The sequence below is a fragment of the Ammospiza caudacuta genome, chromosome 1 (genome assembly GCF_027887145.1).
Source record: "Ammospiza caudacuta isolate bAmmCau1 chromosome 1, bAmmCau1.pri, whole genome shotgun sequence".
In the NCBI taxonomy this organism is placed as follows: Eukaryota; Metazoa; Chordata; class Aves; order Passeriformes; family Passerellidae; genus Ammospiza; species Ammospiza caudacuta.
The window spans coordinates 135,063,451-135,084,328 of NC_080593.1; the positions used below are offsets into that span (position 1 = coordinate 135,063,451).

Here is a 20,878-nt window from a genome sequence, read left to right on the forward strand (position 1 = left end):
GTGTCTGCTTTTTAACAGAGTCCCAAGTACTGGTGTCTGGAAACTGTCCAGATCATTTCTGGTGCATGGCTCACTGGAAAAAACCATTGATTTCTCTTCCTTTAGAGCATGTTCTAGTGAAAGTGTAGTGATGTGGTAGCCATACTTTATGCATGCTGTCCTTCATCACAAATGTATTTGATGTTTGTTCACAGTCGAAATGAAGACATGTCTGAACAAAGGATTCATAGGAGAAAAGGTGGAGAAGCCACCATGTATGTGCAGCCTAAGAGCCATGGTTTCTAAGGAAGTGTTCCACCATGGCCACCCAGCACCACAGACTTTAAGGAGCAAGTTGGTGTGCTGAGGAAAACATGTAGGAAAATGGTGCTGTATCCAGCCAGGAAAACAGCAGCTCATGAGTTTGTGTTCACAGCACAGAGCAGCACCCCCTTAAAGCTCACCCTGCAGCCTCACACCCCCACCGGCCCCCGTGCCCAGCACTATGCCTGTCCTTGAGGCAGCACAGCCACACCACCTCACTGCTCTCCCCTCATGGAGGTTTTGCTCTTGCGATCCATTATTTGATGTGGACATACACAGAGTTTCCAAGACTTCAGTAATGAACCTGTGCAAGCTACAAGACTTCCAAAGGTGCAGAAGGACACAGATGCATGGAGTAACTTGAAACACTTCCATGGAGTGCCTTGAAACAAAGCATTGTGTCTCCCTGGAGTCTGACCTGCACTAAGCTCAAAGCATTCTCCCTCTGCTCCGTAGAAACATGGCTCTGAAGCATCAATGGAAATTCATGGCTCAATGTATTCAAACTGAGAAATATTTTAGAGACCTAAACAGCCAAGAATGTTTCCACTGTGTTTTCCAATGACATACAAGCTGTAAAAGGCAGGACCTGATGCAGCAAAACCAACCTGTCTAGATAGAGTGTTCAAATAGACCTCCAGCTGCAAAACAACTGCTCTTCATTCAACCCTATGCCATTTATCCCAAACCACTTAACACAAAGGTGGGGGCAACAATTTCATCTCACAGTACTAGTGCCAGTTATCTGAAATTGAGCCTTTCTTCCCACAGTGCTTGAATTAGCATCTCCAGGGATTTTCAGCAGGCTTGGAGTTACCCACCTACCATGACAAGCACTGTAGCAGGGTAGAGACTGCCCACTTTTATTTAAGCATGTTCTCTGCAAAATGGAACTCAGAACAAAAATCTCCTTTGGCTGTAAATCTGGCAGCACTCTCTGAACTCACCCAGCTTCTTAGATACAGATAAACCTTTATTTCAGGTGAGACTTCTACTTTGCATAAATAAATAATTTCTTATTATAAACTACCTGGTTTTGTTTCAGAATTGCTTTGTTTCATTAATGGTGGCTGATTTAACATCACAGCTTGTCTATAAGAGCTCAGCTGCCAGAGGAGAAGCTGTCTCATCCTAGAGCAGTGAAAAATGCATTGATACCCAAATGCTGCACTGAATGTAGCATTACAAGTTTATCCTGAAGGATGAGCTTCCCCAAAAGGAGCAGTTCAACCAATGCGGGCCTTCTGCAGAGATAATTTAAACAAAACTTGGGTGTTACTGTAAACACTAGAAGGCGTCAGGATGCTATATGGAACTTTTCCTATGAGTATTCATCTATAATACTTTTCCCAAATGATGATTTCAAGGTTCAGTGACACTAAGAAGAAAGAGCTTTACCTGGTTGTCATCCACAGTGTATTTAAACTTTTTAGCAGAGCCCTGAGCAAGAGCTAGGGAGGCTACATAACCAACCAGTGCCACTCCAAAAGCTTCAGTGACTACTTCAGGCAGGACACTCATGGATGGTGCTTTTGGTGATGGCAACCTATAAAAAATAAAGACAGTAATTTTTGAAAAACTTGATATGTAGTCTCTATATACCTGCAATTTATGTGAATACCACAGAAACAATCTCTGCAGGAACAGCTAATTTTTGTATTACTTGTAAACTTGTAAGGTAACATTTTGCAATATTTTAAGATCTCTCTGTTGGGAACAGCAGAAGAGAATTTGTAGAAGATGAAACAGTTTCAGATGGAGTATTCAATTTGAAAACTTCCATTTGAGAAATTATAAAGAGATGTTGATAAAATAACTGCACAACTGACAAATAAAATTAGCAACCATTCACTAATTTTGTAATGTTCAGAGAAGAGACTACTCTATGCTTTCTCCTTTTTTAATACAGTTGGCTTTCCTGTAAAGGTAAATTTAAATCTTTAAAAAATTTTGTATTCCTGTCGGTTTATTCCATCCAATGAGGATTGCAATAAAACTACTCAAGTTATGAACCAAATCACCACAGATTGTCTCTGAACTCTTCAAAAAGACTTTGGTCTTTCCAGAGCACAAATCACACCATCTGAAAAGCAAATTGTGCTCTTAAAGTTTCTGATGCTCTCCACTGACAAGGCAGTTAGGTATTTTGGATAAATGCCTAAAAATATGCAGGAATTATCCAGGCTCTGCTTCTGGTTTTCAACACTACTTGTATGAGGTTAGACAGAAAATAAATTCCTGATTAAATTTGCACAAATACAGTTGACCTGTTCATTACACATAGAAGGGCACACTTAGCCCGTGTTTTAGTCTCAGATTCGTAGCATGCTCTAAATACTTAAAAACTGTATTCTTTCTCAGAAATGTCCCTTATTTCATCTCTTTCAGTGCAAGCTGCCACACATGCACTCATGCTGTCTTGGCCTTGTGTTTTGTGAAATTTAGGGAAACCCTCCTATATCCAAGCAGGAGAGTACACAACAGCTGTGCTCTTCCATACCAACCTGTAGAGTGTGAACATTTTCTCTGACATTTAATCTAATTTCTCTTTCTAGAAAATTATATTGAAATTTTTTTGCCTTCTTTTCAAGGTCATGGAGGAAAGTGTATCATTAACTACAGTAAAAATGTTATTTTCTAGATTCAGCATAATTAAATCGTTCACATTTTCTCAGAAACTGCATTTTCTAAAATTACTACATGGGTGGAGAATGTTCTGCTACAATAACCCAACCCAACCCTCAAAAAGCAGGTTGCAATAATCTTGTAAAGAGCGTCCTGCCTTCCTGTCATACATCATCAAGTACTTAGTACCTACTTTTTATTCCACACAACAATAAAAATCTATGAAAACATATAAGGATGCATTTTTTTATGATATCTCTGCATGTGTAACTTGTTAACATGGGATTGAGTTGTAAGAGAGTGTTTGAGGAGACAGGAAAAAAACAAAATAGATTTTTACCATTTCTTATTTCAGAAACTCCTTTGACCTTTTCAGAGACTGTTCTCAGAAACAGAAGTGTTTAAAAGCCAGAAGCTAATAAACCTACATTACCCTTTAGGAATATTTCCCACAACTTCTATCCCGTAGATGTATTCCATATCAGCATAGTAGCAAGCAATGGATGTAGCAATTATCTATTGATTCAAACAGAAAAAGGTGTTACATTTCCGTTCCTTCTGACATGGTATCTCTTATTGCCATACCTAAGCATATGGCACTGCTCATACATTTATCCTTAGATCAATCCAGTAAAACAGGAAAGTATTATGATTTTGTTTTTGCAAATGTGTAAGAGAGTCAAATGAAACTAAGATTTGGACACAATAAAGACATGAGACTGTAGTGCAGTTTGTACACTCTGTATACAAATCTCTGTGAAAGAGATTTGTATGGCTCTGTGTAAAGCCCCAGGAACCTTGGCAATCAGTGTCCAAAGTTCCTCTGTTCAGCACCTGCCCCAGAGCACTGCCATTCATGTAAGCAGCTTAGAGCAGTTCATGATTCAGGTGTTCCTGAGCAATCTGACCCAGCTGATGTTCTCTGAGCACATCTAATCCACACTGGCAGTGTTGACTTCAGCACAGAGCACAGCAGATGTGTCTGCCTCTTGTTGTTATGTTCTGTCAGGTACAAATCTTGCAGAGGAGTATAAAGTTTGACCCTGAGGAGGTTCAAACCCATTTCCTGTATTTCAAATGAGATGAACACACAAATCCCAATAGAGCAGGGTTCCAGGCTGCAATCCTTAGTTTGCTGGTACGTTTTGTCCAATATTTTTAAAAAGGTAACACTGAGACCAGGGCCACGCTACCTCCTTTTCCAGCATTTTACCCTTGAAAATATTTTTTTTCAAGCAACAAAAGAGTAATTGCAGTAATGCACTCTGAAAATGAGCTGTCCTTCATACTTTGCATTTTCTTTTAGAGGTTTAGAGAAAAACAGAAAATTTCTAATGGTGATCTGGTGCTAATCATTTGACTACAGCTTAATCCTCAAAGCAGGGGTTTATAATGCAACTGCTAATTTTAATTTAGTTAAAAGAAAACTAAAAACTGTTAAAAGAAAACATGTCAGTAAAATGACAGAAAGCAATAGCATAGCTATTTAACTTTGTTGTAGATAAATCACAAGCAACATCTAAGGCACAGCTACCCAGCAGAAGACTTGCTTGGAGTTACAATATGCCAGTTACTTTTTATTTTCTATTTGAAACTTCTTATACTTTAACATTATAGGTTTTATATTCTTGTAATTATGTAAAAAGTAGTAAACATATGAAAAATATTATACAAATTGGGAGCTTATGTAATTTCTTTCTTAATTATTAAGCCAAATTGTTTCCTGTTTTTACAATTAACTTACAGCCATGAAAATCAGCTGTCTGTTTAATAAGTGGCAGGTGTGGGTGTGGGTGTGGGTAACTACAGACAGCACAGTAAACATCAGCAGATTGAGCCACTGAAAGCTTTGTAAGAAAAAGCCTGATATATAATTTTGTACTTACCAAAAGCAGATCGATGGGAAGGACAACTTTAATATTTCTGTGAAATTTCTCATTCAGTTCTTTAACAAGAACAAGTACCACAATGCTCAGCAAGGAGAGAAGTAATGCCTCCAACTGAACTGATCTGATATTCTCAAACACATAGGCATAAATCTACAGTGAACAGCAAATAACAATCACAGATCAAAAAAGATATTCTGGATCACAGGCCATGGCATCTTCTCACAACTTCAGACAGATAATGAGTGAGAGCTGAATCAATACTGCAGGAGCTGAGTCATTGGACAAGTTTTTGGCCTGTATTTTAGATTTTACAAAGAAGAAAATCATCAATTTACCACTCTTATAGACTTCTGAAAGCTTTTAAAAATGCAATTACTATTCATATATATTAATTTACAAATTTCTTTTAGTAGAAGCAAGCTATAAAATTCAAATAAATGCGATATATTTCCTTTTCTTTTTCAGTCTCATTAAGTTCAGTGAGATAAGGGAGTGTCACATAAAAATGTTGAGAAAAGTTTCTTGCACAAAGGTTTATTTGTAGTGGCCATAGTATATAACATCCACCAATGCTAGTAGTGAAAGTTATTTCTGAAAAAAAAATTAAAATATGAAAAAAGGAGAAAAGAGAAGGAGAGAAAAAAGAAAAGGGAAAGAAAAATGTAGTAGTGGCTGGATGGGAAGAGATGCAAAGATGCAACAGGAATCTTCAAGATGAGCATCCTCCTCAGGGCATTCTCTGCAGTCTGTGGGTCATTTTTTCAGAGTAACTTTTTCCCAGAGTAATTTCAGCAGGGCATCCTCAGCCCCCCCTTTGGCTGCCCTTGGCCCTTGCACAGTGCTCCATGGAGCTGCTTTGGCCAGGTCCAGGTGCTGCACACACTCAATAGATGCCAAGCTTGCATACATGTGTCACTGGTTATATAAACAACTGAAGTTATCTGCTTAGCCCTGTTTGCTCCTTTTCTACTCACTGCAGAGTCAAGAGGGAAAGAGAACACCAGGCCAGAGCTATGGAGCTCAGTTTTTCAGCAGTTAACATGTGCTGCAATCAGCTGTAAAACAGGTTAGAAAAATGTGGTTAGATCTGTGATGAACAAAGGAAATATCAGCGCTGAATTATAAGGAAGATGCAGAACAGAAATACAGAACAGGAACAGAATGACCAATGGTGAAGAGAAACAGAGGTCTTTGGTGATTAATACCATGTTGTAAGTGACAGGCTCAGGAGAATGCAGTTCCCTTTGCACCAGCACAGATGACACAGTGAACTGTCATTTTTGCTGTGTGCTGAATTTGTGGGTTCAGGAAATAAGGCATAAATCAGTATGGTAGCACGTTAACAGAAAGCAATGAAAAAACTACAAGTTTGCTGAAACAGAAGGGGTGAAGAAAGTTAGAGAGACCATCTATCCTGATAAAGAAATCATGAGATCTCATCACAACTTCTTTTTGGACCTCATGAAGAAAAGCAATATTGCCTCAAAGAGCAGCAAGCCATAAAAATGGATACAATACACATGCTTACTAAAGCTGTAAGGGGAAAAACAAGATACGTTCAGTCCCTTGAGTTCTGCATTTAAATTCTGGGAACTGTTGTGCATACGGAAATATAAACCATGGAGAGAACAGAAGGTAAGATTAGGATGTAGATTTAGACATCATCACAAATAACTTTTTTTTAAACCCCAACATAAAGGATAATAAAATAAAGCAAGTGAAGTTTGGAATAATAATAGTAGTATTTAAAAGTGTTTTCTCTGGCAATGACTAAGAAGACCACTAAAATAAATCAAAAGTGTCACTTATAGTTTTGTCAAAATAAAGATTAATAAATTTCTGCTCCAGAGAACTTATTCTCAAATACATGTATAATGCTAACAAGTTTTGACAGTTTGGAGGTTAAATTCATAAATTTATATTGGACAGGGAAAAATACAGAAAAATTATCTTAGGAAAAAAACCCTGTTTTAGCAGAAAGGTAGTTAATATGATGATAGAATTTATTTCTACTGTTCTGACTCTGTCACTCATTAAAGAAGTGATGCTCATATTGAAGAATGAGTAAATTTAAATGACTTCCTGATTTTTTTCTCTCTGAAGATATTTTCATAATTTAGAAAGGGAAAAAAATCCAGCCTAAATATGGTTTCAGAAAAGTAACTTTTCTCATAAAGAGCCAATGTAGCCCTTGCAGTTTCAATTAAGGATGCACAATATACCCCAGCACCAACATTTCTCAGAAACCAGGAAAATATTTTAAAGTCAACTTGTTAAGTAATATGACCTAAATATTTCTTAAATCTGAAGAATGGCAATTAAACCACAGTTTTTAGCCACATATTGCCCCACTGTAATCAGAAAATATGTGGATTGTGTCTTGAGTGGCTTGGGACTAGATCTGTACCCATAATTTTCCAAGAATGCATTTTCAAGAGGGCACAGGACTTGTTTCTGTGCCTAAACAGAAGCTGTGATTAATTAAGACAAAAGGAGGCAATCTGGAAAACTGAGCCCACAAACTCACCAAAGACTGAGCTAGATCTAAGGTGAAGAGGCAAGAAAAGGGAAGAAATTGTTTGATTCCTACTTGCTGAAGTCAGAAAGATGGGATTTATTTTGAAATGAATGCTGTCTATTAAAGTGTTAGCACTGGCTATCTGTGTTCATGGCATGAAATCTAATTTTCTGAGACAAAGTGAGACAAAATACTGAGTGAATAAATAAAATTTTAGTGAAGAAATATACACAGGCTTCAAGAATTTTTGTCTTTCAAATTGAATAAAAAAGGCATTTCCATTTAATTTTAAAAATATATATGGCCGAATCTTGAAAACCTCTGCCATAGGTTTTTCAGATTTTGCAACAAAATCTTTATATGAACTGCCTAGTACATCCTTTGGTGTTTCTTTGAAGTCATACCCTTCTGTATGCAGTCTACATCAGCCAATAAATGAAAAATAATGGAACTACCAATACTCTGTAGCTCATTTAAATTCAGCAGCCCAAACAGCACTATCCCCAAAGTGTCTGTAGCACACCAAAACAATTCTGGCAGTGATGCATTAGTATTAAATTAATGACTGCATTAGACTAAGGAGCTTCCACTGACTAGTGGGTTCCTGGGTAACCCTTTTCTGAAAACCTAAAACCACTCAATTCATGGTATGACCAGTGAAATGAGGAGACCCTTTCACAAGAAAGAAAGAGCATGTGGCTCTTAGCAGGAATACAATTACATACCACAGACATCTCTTTAAACTGTACATTTTACATTGTATTCTGTCCAGTCAGCTACTCTACTCATCCAAGAGCAAACTATAAATCCTGAATCTAAATACATAAAGCTCAAGCTTCCAACAGCCTTGGCATCTGATTCAAAAGAAGTATTTACAAATATTTTAATCAAAAATGTAATTTGGAAATTATGCAGCAGAATTTAGCTTGATATTGCAGTGTATGAAGCAATCTTTGTCATTATATAATTAAAAACTTTTTTTAATCTTTTTCATTCTATGAAATATTTTAAAAATCAGCAATGATATATTAATTGAGCTGTTTGCCTCTTGTGTTTTTAGTTTCATTGCTAGTTTTGTGTAAATATTCTTAATAGAAACTATGTGAGAATATTATGAACAATCAGTGGACTTTTTTCTAATCAATGTAAATTTTGACCTAAGTGAAACAAAAATTATTTGAGCTTTGCACATATATATACACACACTGAATGTTCCTTTCCTCATGAGAAACCATCAGTTTTGAGGTGATATTGAACATTGGAATGATTTATATTCTAGAAAGGGTGTGTATTTTAATGTATTAATGAAATGCTCTGAGTTGTTTTTTTAATGCCTACGTGAAACCCCGAAAAATTAGCTCTAAAATATATGTAGAGGCTGAAGCAAACAAAGGAATTAAAGGAACATGTTATTTAAGATGATACATTTTAAGAGTAATTAATTTCATTTTCAAAAAAATTTCATTCTGATGTTTTTTAGATATGTCACACTGGAGGGAAAAAGTACAGGCAAATACAGTAAACTGTAGAGGTAGCTGGGGAAAAAAGAGTGAAAAGAAAAGACTGATAACAGAATGAGAATGTTTGGGGTTTTTTCAAATTTGCAGCAAAACCACACAAGGATTTTGCAACACAGCCACAGAAGACCCCGTTTTGCAAAGCAAGTTTCTTACATTACAGCTCATTTTGCAGTGTTTTATTTTCTCAGAAACATGTGGAAAGATAAATGTATCTATACACAAATAAGGGGGAAATTCAAGTATGTTCTTTCATTTTCAGATGCTGAGTAAAACTTGATGACTCTTTTCCCTTGTAAAGTTAGATCTCACATACATTATTCTCTCACTGTTTTTCTTCTTCACCTTCACTTTTCCTTTTCAATTTGCAAAATACCAGCTGATGCTGCACTGTGGAGCTCAATTGAAATGTGACAAAATACGTACAGGGAAAACAAAATTTATTGTTACATAACTTGTGTGTAAACACAGAAATACCACAGGCTCAGGGCCAGTGTGCAAGATTTGTTCTCCATATGCAAAGTTCCTTCCTATGTATTTAACCATGATCTCACATGCTATAAAGAATTCATTTCACTGGCTTGCTCTGCTTGCAACTCTCCTATCACACTTTATTAAACATTCTTATTCTTGCTTTGCCAACCCAAAGGCTGCCTGAGGCAAAGCAATTGGTTTTGTGTGTGGGAGGCGTCTTGGAGTGGACAAAGAAAAGAAATGTAACAAAAGCACCAGACTTTTTGAAGTGAAGAACATGTCCAGAGAGACATGCCAAAGTTGCCTTTCACTCTCTAGATACTACCTTATATCTACTTAATATAATTCTCACATGAAACTACAACCACAGAAGAAAATTATTGTTTAAGTCTAGCTCTGGTGCTTTTGACAGAGATACTGGACCTTCTTAAGGCAATTCATAAGTCTGAACAGACAACAGAAATATTTAAAAATATTTACACAGTAAAATTGCCCCTTTTTTATCATTCTTTCAAGTTGTACAGAGTAGATTTTTTTTTGGTCATTTACTTTCACACAATTTACAGAGGAATCCAGTATCTTAAAAAAATCAGGAGTTTTTCTCTGGAATATGTTCAAAGGGGTTTGATTTCAAAAGAGAAGAGAAAGGCAAAGAACTTGTTTCAAATGCATTAAAAATACAAGGGATAAGGGAATAGATTTCTTTCAAAGGATTTGAATGACCTCATTTATGATATCATCAGCACACCAAGGTGGAAATATTTCTTCATATCACTGCTGTTCTTTATTATTGCTCATAATGTGTATTTTGATTATGCCTTGGCTGCAGTACTTAACACCAGTCATCTCTACAAGATGACAATATTCCTATATGTAAGTATAGTCTCCATGGAAACACCACAAAAAAGAGACTATTCACATTTTATATTAAGAATCATTTATGAAAAGGTTTTTAAATAATAAAAAAAGAAGAACCATTTTTAATCGTCTAATAAGCCAACTGACCGCTCATAAAAATAGCTATGACACTTTTAGGTATATCTCTACAAGATAAATGGATAAATTACTTGTGTTTATTACATGCTTCTAATTTTCGTTAATGAATTGTTCCTGCAAAAAAATTTAAAAATGTATTATCCGTATGAAAAGCAATCAAATTTATAAAATACTATGAAAAACATTCTAAAAAGCAACATCTTCTAATCAAGATTTCACATTAACAAATTTTCCAAATAATAGGAAAAAATAAAGCACATACTAGGGCACAAAGACATAGTCAGTACTTTTAAATAAGGTGTCCTAATTTATTGGCTGCCTAGATGAAGTCTCACTATCAGTGCAATGTAGATATCACCTCAGCGAGTAAATACAGTTTTATTATGAGCAAAATATAATTTGACAGGCACTGTTGTAACATTAATAATGCCAAGAGATTATGCTCACAGCACTGAAATTCAGGGCTTGCTGGAATAAGTTACCATCAAGAATATGTTTGTGACTCTGTAATAAGATTATTCAGCTTTGCTCAGCCAAAAACATGAACTTTCCAAGGGCTGTGACCATGGCACTGGTGGTGGTGCATCACCCCCTGGCCCTGCCCAAACCAGCCAGGTGGGGACGTGTCCCTGAGCAGAGCAGGTGCTGCAACACCAGCACCCACTGTGGGGCTGGGGTGGGGAGCACGGGGTGATCAGTCATGCCCTGACAGCCCTGGAACGTTCCCTGCCTCAGCTGCAGCCCGAGCAGAGCAGCACCATTGTTGCCGAAGTTTTGGAAACAATTTCCAAATGTTTTGGAAACTCCTGCAGTTGCCAGCGTGGGTTATGGTCAGGATGGAAACCAGCTGGTGACTAAAGCAAATCACCTTGTGACCCTGCACACAGCAGTCCTAAGTGAGGCCTTCTGAGCCCTTCTGGGCCACAGTGGGCTGCGCCAGCACCTCCCTCTCTGTGCGGCACCTCTCAGAGCTCGGGAACCCTCAAGTCTGAAATGCTCAAAAAACCATCACAGTGAGGCCTGGGCTCACACACACACACACACACACACGCACGCACACACACACACACACACACACACACACACACAGACTCCTTGGGGTGCAGCCCCTGGGCTGATACACACACACGCGCACACACACACATGATGCACACAGACTCTTTGAGGTGCAACCCCTGTCTGGTGACAAACACTCAGCCATTTGCCATGAATATTTCCCTGAAGTCGAGGGGAATTTTTTATGAGCACCTTTACACTGACAGACAGACATGCGTTTATCTCCGCCTGTGTGCATGTGAAATTGTTATGGTGTGAATGTTGTTATGATGAAACTGTAATTAAACCATAGTTATAGTTATAAAAAATTCCCATTGAATCACTTAATAAATGTTAAATTACTCAGTGATGAATTTCTGTTAAACCCTTTTGCACACCTTATTTTTTGTGTCCATACCCTTTGTGCCCTTACCCTTTTTCATCCTCAGTCTCCAGGTAATTTCTTCTAAATTGTTACAAATCTAATTTTCCTGTGAATGCCTCATCCTTGCAGTAAGTAAGAGAGTGAACCTTGCCACTGAACTCTGTTAAAGTCACACTTCCATTAGTTCATAATAAGCTCATACCTGCTTTTTACCAATACCTGTGATGGTGATGCTTTAAGCAGCCTTACTACTCATTTGCAACAATACTGCATGAAATGTAACATGCATTTTATAAAAATTACCTTCAAGCCATCCACTTGCTGTGTTTATGGCATAGTATCATGTGATAAATAATAAATAACATATCTAGAGTAATTTTTGCATAGGAGATGCACAAATCATGGGTCGTTTTCCTTTCACCACAATGATGGTCAGATTTCATTCAGTAGCATATAAAGAAAATATATTTAAATTTATATTCCTTCCACATGCTGACCCAGAGAGAGATTACCCTCCCTGTATGGCTCAGGATAATAAAAGGGATTATGGATACCCTAAGAAACATATTTTAAATTAATTACTGTACCCATCCCTGCTAGTTCTCTATCAAGTTTTCCAAGTCTTGTCTAACAAACAGTTAAAGCAAGATGAAGATTCATCTGTTCATTCACACATGTGCCTAACAAATTCCATACTCTTACACAGAGACAAATAGTGCATATAATAAAATTTTATCTAATGAAGTAAATCTCATCTCTTTAACTGAACTCACATGAAAAAATGCCAGTGGTCCCGATATATATGGCATTTTCATTCCCAGCAGATACTTCACTTGTGAAGTCACGACGTGTGTAGCTGCTCCTGTTGTCATGGCACTTATGACAGGTTCTGTTAACAAGAAAGTTGCACTGCCCAACTGCAGCATGAACATCACTACCTAAAAAGCAAAGGCAGGAGGATCAGCAGCTTCTTGGTGATAGGACAATGAGTCAGAGTCTTTTTCATAAGTTATAAGATAAATGAGCTAAAGATACAAAGCAAAAGTCCTTTGGAAGATAAATCTATCTGAAAGTGGAACCCACTGAAGTTCTGTGGGTTTACCTGCACTATTTTACTCACTAGTTTACCAGATTCTAATACTAGTTTAGTAATGAAAGCAGACTCAGAGAAACTCTAAATATTCTCTCCTGCTCAAATATGTAAGCACAATAAACACAATAAAAACATCAACTCATCACTGCAACAAGTACAGCAACTCAAAAAGTGAGGCTGGTTCTGAGACTTATTCCTGTTCCACTGCTTTGCAGCCTAAATGGGCCAAGAGCCATATCTTGGTCCAGCTTACTGATTGCCATAATGCCACTATCAGGATTCTCAAAATTAGTAATTTCAACAGATACCAAATTTATGAGGTGCTATAGAGACTCTTGTGGTGAGACCCCTAATCCAGAAATTTAAACTACAGCAGGATCTGCAACTATTGTAGGTATTGTTGTGTTCAACTCTTTTCTCCCCTTATCCTGTGCTTGGAACATTCTTTCTCTCCAAAGTATGAGATTTGATAACTCTTCATTCTTTGCACAAAGTTGCTACATGACTACAGCTGCTACTGTGGTTTACACAACACTTTGTGCTTTTCTGATCCACATTAAGTTACATTGACATAATCTCCTTTCACAATGAGTTTTGCAGTTTCTAACTTCTCCAGTCTTTTGCATTTGCTGCTCTTCTCCCTGAAAAGTTACATGCTCTTGGCACAGAGTTGTTTGTTACAATACTTTCTAAGAGGTTCATTTTGTGTTTACCATACTAAATATCATCATTTTGGAATATATCACAGTCTCCCTTGCTTTTTTGGGGGTTGGGGTTTTTTGTTTTCTTTTTTTCTGAAGCTAAAACTGTTATTTTCAGATGTTATCTTTCTTTATGCCTGAACACCATTCATGTTCTCACCATAAAGCTCACCTGTATGCAGAGAGCTTTGGGCATAGTACCACAAAAGAAACAAAAATATCAAAATAAGTGGCTTTTAATTAACCACAAAACCTTTAGTGAGCAATATCCTCTTCCATTTGAGAGATTAAATCTGAGATTTTTCTTCTACTTCCCACTAATAGCATGTAAATTGCTCTTTACTATGAGCAATTGGAACATTGATTGCCATTCAAGATTGGACTCCAATAATGATAATTACTGTGTACCCTCAGTGAGTAGTAATTTAGTTAGTCAGGCCTAAAACTGATAATTACTAATTTCAGATATTTTGTTTAGCTGTTTGTTCTAACAGTGTGTCTACTACTATATTTAAAACATTGTTCACAGTAGCAAAGTTCAATAAGAATTCAATTCTCTCTTCCCTTGGGAATTTTTGTTTGTTTTCTAAAATTGGTTTCTATTGTCTGAATGTGAAATTTCTAACTGTGTAATAGCTTACTTTCCAGGAAATTGGATGTTTATTTAGCCATGGAATCAAAACCACAGGGACAATTCTGTATACTACATAATATCACAGAGAAGTATTAGTTACTATTAGCATTTCAGAGAAAGTTATTTTTGTGAGTTACAGCAAAATGATTGCTGAGCTTAGAAATTTTAGCATCACTCTCAGGTCTACGTTTTGGTTTTTTACCGTTTTTTTGTTTAATCTTCAGCATTTTAAGAGGATGCTTCACAGGTACTAACTAAAAGAACACATTTCAAACACAGTTTTTATTGATTGCGTGGAACCGTGGGCTATGTAAAATACATGCAAACCATGGGTGTGGTTTCAGTTAGACAATTTCTGTAGCCACTCAACTGAACAAGCAACACTTGGTGCCCTCTGCTTCCTGCAGAAGGCAGCTCAGGACTGACAGAGACAAAGGCAGTCTTGAGCACTTCATGAGCATGAACATCCTACTCTTTATTTACATGATAGAGAAATAAATATGATGTGCACCCATACAACTTCCATGGAGAGGATCTAAAAATGCAGCAACCAGAACAGGAAACGTTCTGGGTGGAGGGTGTAATTTTTAGCACAAACTGATATGGGTACCTCATGTTGTCCCTGCAACATGAGTAATGGACAGAAACTGCTTGGATCGTGAGGAGGAAAAGGTTTTGAAACAAGCCTCCCAAATCTATCTGCATGTGAATTTTCCTGACAGATAAAATTATTATTAGCATTTACACAGGCCCAGATTGACTCTACAATTAACCCTCCATGCTGGGCAAGAGCCATTTAAGCTTGGCTGCCACTGCATTTTGAATAAACACCATTTGAAACTTAGCTAAGCTGACAGCACTCAATTACACTACATTGCATTATGTCATAAAATCTTTCACCCAGTAACACTGACCTAAGTGTAGAAAGTTCAATATTCTTAAAGAAATGTCTAAAAATCTGCTTTATTTTGGCTATTGGTTGTGATGCTCATTTTTGCAGGTCTTCCACCTTATTTTCTGGTATATTTTATGATTTCTTTTTGTTCCTGATGCAGACAAACTACAGAGAAAAGTGCCACTAAAGTGCTGGAACAACAACAACAACAAAAAAAAAAGCAAATATTTTTTCCTTTTATTATTTATAATAATGCTGAGATGTTCTTAACCTGTAAAAGAAAACAGAGTTTAACTTATTTTATAATTGCATCCCGAATTCTTAATTTTTAAGAACTTAGTTCCTAGAGGATAAAAGCAGATTTCAGGGAAAGAATATGCTCAATATAAAAGTGGTTTGAAAGGCACTTGGCTATTGATTATTTGTGTGGCACTTCCAGTACATAATACTTTGTAAAAAGGTTCCTTAAGAAGTAACTGTCTTGAGATGAATTTTGCTTTCACCAGGTATAAATTCTTGAATAAATTCATGTAAATAAAATAAAGACCTTTCAGAGAAAAGAAAAAGCAATATAAGATAAAGTGAGGGAAAGCAGCCTTGAGTTAATGCACAGTAAAGGAGAAAAGATCACAGAAAAAAGGTATACAATGAAGTGATTAGACAGAAGTAGGGAAAGGTGTGATTCCCAAAAAAACATTGGAAAAAATAAGTAAATTTCAAAACAGAAGAAAGACAATACAAAGGGAATCTTTTTTGCATCTGTCTTTACTGCTCCATAATTTTACTCTGACAAGTAGAAGAGAACGGGAATTTAGCCAGGAGAAGAAAAACGAGCAATCGCAAAAAGCAAAGCCCTCTATGTTCATTATCCAGAACCTTTGGTTCTTGTCCACTTTCAAGACTTTCTTCCCATGACAACATGCTCAGTCTGTTACTATTATTATTATTAAAATTCCATTCAACATGTAGTCAATTTAACTCCACGGCCAGTAAAAATTTTTATCACTTAACAGCTCTTTGGAAATCACTAATGTCGAACTTTCTGTCCCCAGAAATTGGAAGACTGACATGGTGTTGCCTGCTGCACAGATTCAGCTTTGGAGTGAATTTTAAACCCCTCGAAACTCCACTGTTCTGGAAGGGGTTTTCCAGTGTCACAGCAGACAAATGGTGGGGCTCTTCCTGATCATTTGCTGCATGGGCTGGGTGGATGAGGCCAGAACTGGGAGCATCTCTTGGAGGGAACCAACACAGGCTGTGAGACTCTCATTTAGTACATTATATTGGTTACCTCACAATCCAAGGGAGCAAAAGCGAAGACTTCTGTGGACCCTCTGGAGACAACAGTCAGACACAGTTCAACTCAGCTGAGCTGCCAATTTAAAATCTCCATGGCCTGTTTCAATGGACATCTGACTGGCAGACCACTAGCTTTTTGTTCCTTGAGCTCAGCTCCTATGTTCATTCTGGGTGCCCTGAGAGAGTCTGGTAGCTTCTGAGGGTGCGCACAGTGAACTTTCCTCATTCCAGGACCTGAAAAAGTCTTTTCTATGGTCTTTCTGTACTAACACATATGGTAGTATGCTCTACCATAATTGTGAGAATCAGAACTCCCTTTTGAAAACTTGTAATTTTCAAAATACAGATTAAGAGCCTGCAATAAGGTATTTCCACTGTAAAAGGAAAATTAACTTTTTCCCTGATTATCACTGTATAATAGACTCATGTTTTTACCTCATGCAGAGCTATCGGTGACAGAATATTGCAGCATCATTTTTCTCACAGGGTAATAGAGATTTGGACGAGAATATTGCCTTACAAAAATGCCCTTCTTATTCAAATGTATTCGTTTTTTATTAACCAAATTGATAATAGACTGTGTAAATTTGTTCTCCTGAAAACCAGAAATATTTTTATATCCAACGCTGTATATCAGCAACTAATTACATGATAGTTTTTAAAATACTGTAGATGAAAAACTTGCCAATAAAAATGTTACAAGACTGGAATGCAATAAGCAGCTATTTCTCCCCTAGAGAAGAATAGCCCAACTGAAGTCTATAACACTGTGGTCTTGAGAGAATTCAGGTTTTTTTCCTAGGATATTTTTTCCTCAGTTTGATCTGCAAGGAGCTTTCCTCTATTTATTCAGCAAATCTTAATCTTGAATTTCATTTTAGTATGCTGAGATTATTTTAGAGACACATATATTTATGCAAGCATTCTTGCACATATATTAATAGGGAAAAAAAATCTTACCCAAAAGCCCTTTTGAGGATTTTTTTAATGTTATAAAGGCAACATCCAATTTTAATTACAAAATTACCCCATATATGTCTGCTATGTTCCATCATTTTCTCTCCCCATCAATACCTCCAAGGTATTTGATATCAGGGAAGATTTCTATTAGTTTGATTTGTTTTCTATGCCCTGTTTATTTTTATAGAGTAGTAGCTACACAAACATAAAAAAAAAAACTTCATATGCCTTCCATTCTGCTTTTTAAAATGAAATAACGCATGCATTATATTAAATGGGTTTGGTAATTGAAGTTTTTATTTTATGTTTACTTATTTTCTATTTTAATACTATTTTAACTTCATCAGAATGCCTCTTAATATAATTAAGTATTCTTTCTCTTTTATGAGCACTTCCTTAAACATTAGATTTCAGAAGTAGTTCAGGACTCTGAAATTTATTACTTTGAGAAAAACTTAAGCAGTTAAGCCCTAATTTGAATTGTGAAAATCTCTACCTATCCTTGTCTTATGATAAGAAAATAGTGCTAATTTATGTCTAGATGGCGCTGAAATTCACAGAGCCTGCTCAGGGTTTGCCTCACACACAAATGCACAGTTGTGGTCTGCAATAAACACAAGCTAGCCAACAGCAGTTCATCTCAAAAACAGCTCCCCCTTCCCCCACCTTCCCTCCATTACCCACTATTTTTTATGTTTTCTCTCTTATTTTAACATTATTTGCTGATTGGATTACTTAGCCATGCTACTGGAAAAATAGCATCAAATTGCTTTTTAGGCCAAGGGTGTACAGCTCTTTACCTACTCTTTCCAAGAAGGAAACAGCTGTTTTGGCAAGGACTTTTCATCCTTTGTCTGGAAGATGCCCAAGGTAGGGATAAGTCACAGCATCTGTTGTTTTTATGCAATTAGTGGCTGATTAGAAAACTGCATTTTGACTATTTTTCAGAAAAATAAAGTCTTGTAGTAGATAACATAACCCAGGTCTGCTCCCTTCCCAAAGCAGCACCATCCCAGATATCAACTACACAGAAAATCCAACTTCTTTTTGTATTGCAGGATGTCTTCAATGAAAAGCTGTTGCCCCAAAATGCATTGTACTATTCATCTTGTCCCAGAACACACATTAATTTCAAGCCACTAGGTAATTTCTAATCTAATCTGATAAATAGAAGAAGGTGACTGATTCAGCTACCCATTAAGAGCAACACATGCCCTGTCACCTTATCTGGGGTTTGCAGCAACTGTTAGTTGGGAGACTGGAATCTTGATTAGAGACATAGATTGCCACACTTAACAGCACCTGGGAAGATGCCAAAGTTTAATCTCAGCCTTGATCAGGACTTTCACCTGCATATTGCAGTATTAGTATCTTCAAGGCACTTCTTTAGGAAATAAATGTTTATAAGTATTACTCTGGCCTCCAACCATTAAACTCACACAAAGGATGGGTGGCAGCATGACAAGCACCAGCTGCGTTATATAATTCTAATGCAAGTGACGTTATTGACCTGGGAGAGGAGCCCATGCACGTGGCACAGTTCCCTGCATCTGAAGATGCAGAGAGGATTTACCAGTTCTTCTCATTCCAGTCAGGATTAAAGAGGACATAGGCTGAGATAAATCAGCTGATGCAGTGGAAGGCATATGAAAAAGCAGAACTTTTCAGGATTAAGAAGTGTAAGAGGTCTAGAGGACTCACACACCTAACACGATACTGCAGCCACCAGGCAAAACAATTTCTGCATTGGATTTTGAAGTTACATCAAATGAATGCAGGCACCAAATTCCCACATAAGGCACTTTGGCCTCTCTGGGGATGATGCAGGAGCTTTCAAAGCTGTGGGCACAGGACTCCTGCATGAAGAGCTCCATTCATGCTCTGCTGCTGCACACACCCTGCGTTAGATGCAGTGCTGGGACAGCACGTGCAGGCACAGCCAGGCACAATCTGCATCAGCTCTGCTGTCTGTGCTGTCTGTAGGCTGTCCCTCATGCTCCAAAGTCATGATCCAATAAAGGAATTCTTGTCATAATCCAATAAAAGAATTCTCATCATAAACCAATAAAAGAATTATAAGAACACCAGAAATAACAATGCTTCTTGATATTTCCTACTGACTAACATGAGTACATGCCCCAGTTCCTGCCAAGCACGTAGGCTACTGAAGATCCCATTCTGGGCCCCTTTGCTCATCCTCTGCATTGGAGAGGGATCCAAAGCACCAGGTGGAGGGGTCTGGGTTTGGTTCAGGAGCCCAGCTACCTAGGAGGCATTGCAATGTCACATGCTGGAACAATTCTTCTCTTTTAATATTTACAAGGAAAGAGGGAAGCCTTCATTGAAAACCTAAGCAACTGGCAATGGACAAAGAAACTTGGCCCCTTTAGCCAGAATAGGATAAAAGAAGAAATTTAAAAGACCTCTGAGAAACTTTAGAGAATCATTTGAAGATATCTGTTTTACTATTTCACTTTAATGATGGGTGTGTGAACTCTAAAGAGAATTTAAAACTTTCCCTACTGTTTTTAATTATTGGATATTGTACAGTATTGCTTTTCAAGCCAAGGGCAACAGAAAGCCACAGGAATATGTCAGTGCTTACCAGGAGCTGATTCATGTTTGTTTCTGAAGAAGGAAAAGAGACACCAACTCCAAGTGAGTATTATGGTAAAGCTGGCTGAAGGTGATTTTGCTTCATATTGTAAAACACTGAGAGAATATATACAGATAATTACTACATCTCAACAAAGGATTAGCAAATTCTTAAAGTGCATTAATTTCATCATTTGTGCCCATTGAAGCAGATGTTTTCATTAGTTTTCCTCAGAGAAGTATAAAAACTATTATAAATGTCATAGCTGTAACAAAGGCAGTACATCATTAGCATACAGAAAATGGGATCACCACCTACCTGAATGATTCCACCTAGAAATGAAACTGCTGCTGCAACTCCAATCCTCTGCATTTCAAATTCTGACAAACCCAAAATTCCTGAATTATTGTTTGCTGTGAAATTAGTTCTGACTGAAGGAACAAGACGCTCAACTGCATTGGCAGATATTAAGGAAGTTAAAGCAAAAGTTCCTGTAAAAAAAGCCACACATTAGTCACGAATAATTGTATATCTGTCTGTACTCATCACTCATGGTCTCTTTTTCAAAATGGCCATTATAAGTAAAAGTGCCATTTTTTACTTTCCTGTCATCATAAGAACAATTTTAAGATATTTTTTTCTATGTAACACACATTTCTTCCCATAAAATACCATTTATACAGGCAAATTAAATGAAAATCCTTTTTTAAGCACATTTATTAAGACAGATTTACAAAAGACATTCAAATACAACAATTTAAAATTATTTCAAGTTATTTCAAGTTATCAGAAATGCTTTTAACTCACCCTGGATGTGATCAAGCAGCTATTTCTCTGAGAATCCCAAGTGTTCACTATTCAAATGTCTAGGGCAATTAATTCACACTATATATATAGTACCTAGCCCATTAAATAGTACCTAGCACTCTAATAAATGGAGGCAAATTATGAGAAAAAC

General features: G+C 37.0%; 1 protein-coding gene across 1 annotated transcript in view; it reads right to left on the reverse strand.

The window, feature by feature from the left end:
* Nucleotides 1-20,878, reverse strand: part of SLC26A7 (solute carrier family 26 member 7) — a 64,037-nt gene that overhangs the window by 27,311 nt on the left and 15,848 nt on the right. Inside the window, exons 3-7 of the mRNA XM_058813916.1 lie at nt 20,239-20,411; nt 12,516-12,680; nt 4,815-4,967; nt 3,362-3,444; nt 1,702-1,849 (exon numbers count right to left, since the gene is read on the reverse strand). Coding sequence (XP_058669899.1) covers nt 1,702-1,849; nt 3,362-3,444; nt 4,815-4,967; nt 12,516-12,680; nt 20,239-20,411 — 722 coding nt within the window. The remainder of the gene's footprint in view (nt 1-1,701; nt 1,850-3,361; nt 3,445-4,814; nt 4,968-12,515; nt 12,681-20,238; nt 20,412-20,878) is intronic.